Below are 8,247 nucleotides of genomic sequence, written 5' to 3' on the forward strand. Positions count from 1 at the left end.
AACAAGTTAAACACTGATAGCAGCTTGAAAGTAACTCATTAACTATTAGCTGAGATAGGGCTTATGCCCAAACTGATTATTTTAGTTACAACAAACAGTTACACCTGGAAAATCCCAGAGCAACCTTGACAGTGGAAATTTTACTTAATCCCTGCTTTGGAGATGGAGGAAAATGACATTGCTCGAGGATGTATAAGGGGCTGGCAGATTTTTAAATGGACTTTTCTCCCCGTTATAAAGGAAATCTGTGTGCTTCTTGTTCTACAGAGGTTCCTCAAGCATTGTAAAGTACATGAAGTATAAAGTAGTTGCCTGCTCTGTAGTCACACTTGGGAGATAGTAATTCTTATCATATTGGGGAATATTCTTTTCACAGGTAGATATTTATTGATACATAGATTTCTGTTTTTTGAATCTGTGGATTCATACTACACATACTGGCCTGTAAATTCATATTACATATACTGGTCTACACATACTACACATACTGGTTTACAGACCAGTGTGTGTAGTATTGTAAAAGTAAAAACAATAGATTGTATTTACTTTTACGTATCAAAGTATTAAGGGTTGCTATATCCCATCTAAAGGTACATAGGGCTGCATGTGGTAGCTCATGCCTGTAATTCCAGCACTTTGGCAGTCCAAGGCAGGTGAATAACCTGAGGTTAGGAGTTCAAGACCAGCCCTGGCCAACGTGGTGAAACCCTTTCTCTACTAAAAATACAAAAATTAGCTGGAGGTGGTGTGGGGTACCTGTAATTCCAACTACTTGGGAGGTTGAGGCATAAGAGTCACTTAAACTTGGGAGACAGAGGTTGCAGTGAGCTGAAATTGCACCATTGCATGCCAGCCTGGGCAATAAGAGCAAAACTCTGTCTCAAAAAAAAAAAAAAAAAAAAAAAAGCAAGGTACATAGTATTTATATTGATATGTGGATATAGTATGTTGATAATAATTTTTAAGTAATTAAAAATGTCTATAGCTGGGAATTCAGTCGTGGTGTCTTGTTTATTCATCTTATTTTAATTTCCCTGTTATAAACACTAGAGAGAACGTCATGGTACGTGCATCTGTGTACAGCACTAGTGCGCACTTCAGCTCTTTTTTTTTTTTTGTAATCACTTTGTGCTTCCTGATTTGTACTTCCTTCTTGCCTTTGGAGACCTAAGATCAATAGCTTTTGGTTTCTTACAAGATCACAAGAAGAATTTTTGGCTTAGCTGTTCCATATAACTTATTAACATTTAGATGTATCACTGTTTTTCCAAAGTATGTATATGAATAACTAGCAATGAAAGCCTGGAGGGTTTGAGAAAGTGGCGTTTCCACGTGATCAGATCAGTGCTTCCTGGATTCTTCCGGAAGCATCCTTCCCCACAGGCTGGTTTTCATTTGCTACATGTCAGGATGACTGATTGGAACATCCCTGATCTGGCCCCTGAAATGGGGATGCTCTGGCAACTCTTAGGGGCCCATGACTAGGATCAGCCACAAGGATTCTCTTATCTCCAGTCAGTCATTTGTCTTATATTGCTAGGACCTTCTGTAGACAGCAATGTGTAACCCTAGCAGGGGTGGCAGGTAAGGAGATTGGAAGGCCTTTGTCTATGCCAGGCTGAACGGCCTTCCCAGCTTTGTGAATGCCACATAGTTTGTATCTGCTTTTAGGGGAAACTGGAGTATAATAGGAAGTCTAAGACTGGCCTATTCATTGAACAAATGCTGAGTGTCTGCTGTGTGCCGGGCACTTTCTAAGCACAAGGGATACCAGCAATGATCAAAATAGGACGAAAGACATTCCTGCCCTTGGGAGCACTCATTATAGTACAAACTTCATAATTAGATTAGTAGTATCTCCTGATAGCTGTAATTGGTAATAGCCATCCTGGAGCCTTCAGTATGGTGCTGGATTTTTCTAGAACTTGGTATCAGATATGCCTTGGATGTCTTCTGGTAGAAAGACTTGGGAAACAACCACATTACGTTATGTGTAGTCATTCTTCAGATGTGGTCCTGAGGCCTGCATACCAAGATGGGAATGAATTCAGAAATACTGAAACGTGCATAAACATATGCACATGTGTTCACACCTGTGCATACATGCACACATGTAACAGACAAGGCCTGGACATGTGGCAAGACTCATGTTAGCAATGGCTGTTGTGAATAGTAGGAATATGGATCATGTTTCTTGTTTTATTCCATATGTTTTGAAAATGCCTGACTTTTCCTCCATAGTGTGTACATATTTTGACAGAAACTTTTCTTTTTTTTTTTAATAGAGATGGAGTCTTGCTGTGTTGCCCAGGCTGGTCTCAAACTCTGGGCCTCAGGCGATTCTCCCACCTTGGCCTCCCAAAGCTCTGGCATTACAGGCATGAGCCACTGCTCCTGGCCAACAGAAACTTTTTTTAAAAGCTGTTTCCATATATTTGTGCATGTTTCTCTCTGTGTGCATATGTTTATTTTTATTTTTTCGAGACTGAGTCTCGCTCTGTCGCCCAGGCTGGAGTACAGTGGCGCAATCTCAGTTCACTACAACCTCTGCCTCCCAAGTTCAAGCAATTCTCCTGCCTCAGACTCCTGAATAGCTGTGACTATAGGTGGGCATCAACATGCCAGGCTAATTTTTGTATTTTTAGTAGAGATGGGGTTTCATCATCATGTTGACCAGGCCGGTCTCAGACTCCTGGCCTCAAGCAATCCACCTGCCATGGCCTCCTCAAAGTCCTGGGATTACTGGCGTAAGCCACTGTGCCCAACCTGTGTATGTATATTTAAAAGTTTACATTTAAAAGACTTTTTGGAAAAGTCATACATGCATATAATTTTTTATAAAACCAGCATAAAGTAGTATAGAGTAAAAACAACCTTCCTCACTACTGGTCGACTACCTTCTCTCTCAAAAGACAACTACCATTTCTAGTTTCTTCTGTATTTTCCAAAAGTCTATGCATATACAAATTTGTCTCTCACTTTTTCTTTACATAGAGAGTGGTGTATTATGCACATTACTTGCTTTTTAAATTATGCAACTTGCTTTTTAAATTCCATGATATGTCTTGGAGGTTATTCCATGTTAATACATATGGACCTACCCCATTTTAAAAAATGGTTGCATAGTGTCCTCTTTTGACACTATGAATCTGCTTCAGTTTCCTCTGCCTGTGTTCTCCGGTTTCCACTAGTTTTTCTTACTGAAGTTTAACAGCTCTTTATATAATAAGGAACTCAGCCCCTTGTCACTTGAATTGCAAAGATATGTTTCTAATTTGTCATATGTATCTTGACTTTATTTTTTCTTCTTTTCGGTGAAAATAAAATGGAGCCACATCATAATTATTGTTTTAGAGCCTGATTCTTTTCACTTAATCTATCATGAACATTTTTTCATATCCATAACTATGGGCCATGATCTTCATTTTAAATGCATACACTTGCATTGTTCTATTTTAATTCTTTCCACAGGATAGAATCACTTGAATTCCTGGATGAAATGGAGCTGCTGGAGCAGCTAATGCAGCATTACTGCCTTTGCTGGGCAACCAAAGGAGGAAATGAACTTGGTGCGTGATTGTACTTTTCTTGCCTTGAGCTAGAAATAGTGAACTCTTTCCCCTTTTCTTTCTCTTTCCCTTTTCTTTTCCTTTCTCTCTTCTCTTTCTTCACTTTTTCTCTTCTTTCTTTCTCTTTCTTTCTCTCTCTCTCTCTCTCGCCCTCTCTCTCTCTCTCCTTTCTTTTCTTTCTTTCTGTCTTTCTGCCTGTCTGTCTCCCTCTGTCCTCTCTTTCTTTCTTGTTTTGAGACAAGGTCTTGCCCTGTTACCCAGGTTGGAGTGCAGTGGTGTGGTCATAGCTCACTGCAGTCTCCCAATTCCTGGGCTCAAGTGATCTTCCTGCTTCTCGAGTAGCTGGCACTGCAGAAGCCTGGCTGATTTTCTGTAGAGGTCTGTCTAAGGCTGGTCTTGAACTCCTGGCTTCAAGCAATCCTCTTGTCTCAGCTTTCCAAAGTGCTGGGATTACAGGCATGAGCCACTGTGTCTGACCAGAACTTTTCTTCTTCCCAAACTGAAAGGTATATTTGGAACTTTGGGCCCAGAAAGAGCTAGAGGACTGTGTACCTGTATCCATGAGCATATCCAGACAATTTGCTGTTATATCTTGTGTGTTTTTATAGCACAAAAAGCAGGAGAACTGTTTAAATAAGCCATGTAGCCCCAAAAAAACAAACAACCCTTAAGAGATCTACTGTGGAGTTCCTGCAGCTGGAGGGTAAAAGACCTTGAGAGTTTAAAGTAAAAATCTCCAGAAAAGTAACCACTGTTTGTCTTTTTCATCAATTTACAATCAGGTTCGCTAGACGTTAAATGCACAGATCGTTACGTCTCACTTACAAACCCATGCAGCTGGAGGCTGAATTTTCCCTCTTCTCATTAAGGTGCACTTCCCTGGCCATGGCCTAGTAGGGCCACTGGGAGCAAGTATGGATCCATCTGTTTCTTGTTACCTTGGTCCTGGTCCAGCTACTTTTCAGCTGCCCACTGCTGGGCTTGCTTCTCCCAGTGGTTAGGCCTTGGGTGTCTCTCCAGCCTGATGGAGGCCACTTTAGATCCCAGTTCAGGCCTTTAATGGAATAGCTGCCCTTCAAGCTTCCCACAGATGCCATCCACATGACGTGTGGTCACAGGCAGGCAGCTAGCTGATCCGAAACAACTTGACAGAGGCAAGGACCATCCCCTATGTGAAAATCCAGGTTGCATGAGACCGATAATCGGCCTCTATGGACTTGTCATTCCACACAGATTTGCCTTAGCTGTGCAGCTCAGCCCACACAGTCCTTTTACATTTGTTTCGTTTTTGTTTTGTTTTTTTGTTTTGAGATGGAGTCTCGCTCTGTTGCTGGAGTGCTGTGGTGTGATCTCGTCTCACTGCAACCTCTGCGCCCTGGGCTCAAGCGATTCTCCTGCCTCAGCCTCCCAAGTAGCTGGGACTACAGGCATGCACCACCACACCTGGCTCATTTTTGTATTTTTAGTAGAGACAGGGTTTCACCATGTTGGCCAGGCTGGTCTTGAACTCCTGACCTCAAGTGATCTGCCTGACTGGGCTCTCAAAGTGCTGGGATTACAGGCATGAGCCACCATGCCTGGCCTTCACATTTGTTTTGGATTTAAGGTCATTTATTGGTAGACTGGGTGCAGTGGCTCATGCCTGTAATTCCAGCACTTTGGGAGGCTGAGGTAGGTGGATCATCTGATGTCAGGAGTTTGAAATCAGCCTGTTCAACATGGTGAAACCCCATCTTCACTAAAAATACAAAATTTAGCCGAGCATGGTGGCACATTCCTGTAGTCCCAGCTACTTGGGAGACTGAGGCAGGAGAATCTCTTGAACCTGGAAGGCAGAAGTTGCAGTGAACTGAGACTGCGCCACCATACTCCAGCCTGGGTGACAGAGCAAGACTCTGTCTTAAAAAAAAAAAAAAAGTCATTTATTGGTATATTTTTATATTATCCTCATCTTAATTATAAAAGAATACTTCTTAGTAGGAAACTTGAAATTCGCTTCTAAAAAGTATAACAAAGAAAAGAAAATCTACCTGTATGCCTGTCACTCAGAGACGACCTCTTGTGATTTTTCCCTTCCCCTCTATTTCAAAATATTGTTTTGTTTGTTTTTATAATAGAGTTGAATTTTTATATTTCTGTAACTTTGATTTCAGGTGTTTTCAACTTAATATAACAGCGTTTCCCCCGGCAACTAAAAATGCTTAATGAGCATAATTGTAATGGCTTTATAAAATTGTATTATGTCACTGTGTATGGCTGAATTGATGTAATTTTTCCATATTTTTGGAAATGTAGGTTATTTGTAATACTTCTAAGTGAACTCTAGTTCTAACAAAGGAACAATATGTTGAGCATTTTAATGTCAGGGATTTCTTTTGTCCCCACTGACCCCTGGCTGCTTTGGGACGTCCGTGCTCATCTGTGCTTGTGGAAGATCTGTTTCTGCCTTTGCTCAAAGTTCAGCACATAAAGGGTAGACTTTTGGCATTAACTGCAGACAGTCTATAAACTGTTACAATGCTTTCTTAATCCCTTTAAAACCACCCATAAACACAAACCTTGCCCAACCTTTTTTTTCCTTGCAAAATCTCATTTTATGTAACACAGGGGCAGTGCTGCAGTGGTCAGTGGTGTGGCTGGTGCCCGTGAGCCGATCACTGGGGGTCCTCGAGGGACCTCTGCTCCTGGCCACCAGAGTCTCCTAACAGGGTTTGTGTGTCTCTCCCCTCAGGGCTGAAGGAGATAACTTACTAATCTGTTGAAGGCTTATGCCGAGCCAGAAGCCGAAGCCACTCGCCATCCTGAAGGAGACCTGCGAGCTCCCTGAGTGGTGAGCGGGCCTCGTCCGTGGTCTCATCCCACAGTCTGAGAAGCCTAGGTTACTACAATGGTCGCACCTGTTCCTGTTCCCCTTCCTGTTCTGTTGGCATATCATTGTTTAAATAAATCTCACTTGCCAGTCACCTCTGCTGGCTGCCACTGCTTATTCTGCACCCCATGGGTTTGGCAGGCCAGGGTTCACCTCTGTTAGCTAAAGCTAAGGACCCCGAGTCTGCTTTGACCTTGGCTTACTCCCTGTCAGTCAGACTCAGCCCATGACCTTGAGTCCATTTTAGGATCTACTCTGTCACGTGCTGTTCCTTGCGGCACATGACGTTGTGCCTCACACCCTTACCCCTGGCCTCCACCAGATGCTAGCACTCTTCTCTGGCTCCTGTCTCTGCCCTGGCCACAGTGGCCTGCTTAGTTGCCTCCTTCATCTTGGGTCATGGTGGCAGGCTGAAGGATGGTCCCTAAAGTGCCCATGTCCTGATCCCCAAAACCTGTGAGTGTGTTACCCTCTGTGGCAAAGGGGCTTTACAAATAGGATTAGGGGTTTGAGATGAAGAGGTGGTCCTGGATTATCCAGGTGGGCCTGCGATGATCACAAGGGTCCTCATTAGAGGGACAGATGAGGTGTCAGAGCCAGAGGAGGAGGGGCCCAGAAGACAAGAAGTAGAGGCAACCGGGAGATGCTGCCTAGGGCAAGAGCAGCAGATCCTCCCTTGGCCGCCAGCTGGAGCCGCCTGCCAACATCGGGCTGCCAGTGTTAGCCCAGGGAAATCGATTTCGGATTTCTCACCTCCAGAGCTGTAAGAGAATAGATCTGTGGTGGTTTGTGTGTGTGTGTGTGTGTGTGTGTGTGTGTGTGTGTGTGTGTGTGTGTGTGATAAACTGTTGTCCACGCTAGAGTGCAGTGGCGTGACCTTGCCTCACTGCAACCTCCACCTCCCAGATTCAAACAGTTCTGCCTCAGCTTCCTGAGTAGCTGGGATTACAGGTGCGTGCCACCACACCTGGCTAATTTTTGTATTTTTAGTAGAGATGGGGTTTCACCATGTTGGTCAGGCTGATCATGAAGTCCTGATCTCAAGTGATCCACCACCTTGGCCTCCAAAGTGCTGGGATTACAGGTGTGAGTCACCGTGCCGACTGATCTCTGGTGTTTTTGGGCCACCAAGTTTGTGGCTTAAACATAGCCACAACTAGAAGCCAATGCAGTTATAAGACACATTCCGAGGGCCCCTGAGTGATGACGTCATATTTCAAAAACGTAAGGCCTGTCCCACACCTGTGTGCTGAACTCCCCGAGTGATGGGTAGGCCATCAGGTCTACAGGGACTTTTTAGTTATGTGACTGGCGCTGTGAGTCTGAACCTGCACGTGCAGGGCAGCACTGCAGAAGCCCCCAGCACTCTGCTGGAGAGGGAACAGCCCCTCTTCCACCATTCAGAATCCTTAAATCAGTGTCCCCTAGAGTGTGGGCCATGTACTTCTAATGGCATGCGGTTGATGAGATGTGTCTAATACATAAATGCCTGTGATGAAATGAATAAGTTAGGTGCAGTAGGATTAGCAACAATTTATAAAAGAACAATTATAGCCATATACCATATTAAAGTTATGTAAATGTGGTCTTTGAAAATAACTGGCTGGGCACGGTGGCTCACTCCTGTAATCCCAGCTCTTTGGGAGGCCAAGGTGGGTGGATTATGAGGTCAGGAGTTCGAGACCAGCCTGGCCAACATGGTGAAACCCCATATCTACTAAAAATACAAAAAAAGTAGCTGGGCTTGGTGGTGAACATCTGTAATCCCAGCTACTCGGGAGGCTGAGGCAGGAGAATTGCTTAAACCCA

At 43.8% G+C, this 8,247-nt stretch overlaps 1 protein-coding gene across 3 annotated transcripts in view; it reads left to right on the plus strand.

Moving 5' to 3' along the window:
* LCMT1 (leucine carboxyl methyltransferase 1) overlaps positions 1 to 6,532 on the plus strand; it is a 68,958-nt gene extending 62,426 nt beyond the window's left edge. For all 3 annotated transcript variants that reach the window (XM_037740601.1, XM_037740602.1, XM_017534432.2), the window contains 2 exons: positions 3,472 to 3,569; positions 6,301 to 6,532. In XM_037740601.1, coding sequence (XP_037596529.1) covers positions 3,472 to 3,569; positions 6,301 to 6,323 — 121 coding nt within the window. In that variant the 3' untranslated portion in view covers positions 6,324 to 6,532. The remainder of the gene's footprint in view (positions 1 to 3,471; positions 3,570 to 6,300) is intronic.
* Positions 6,533 to 8,247: the final 1,715 nt, after the last annotated feature.

Source organism: Cebus imitator, unplaced genomic scaffold (assembly GCF_001604975.1).
Source record: "Cebus imitator isolate Cc_AM_T3 unplaced genomic scaffold, Cebus_imitator-1.0 Scaffold85, whole genome shotgun sequence".
NCBI lineage: Eukaryota > Metazoa > Chordata > Mammalia > Primates > Cebidae > Cebus > Cebus imitator.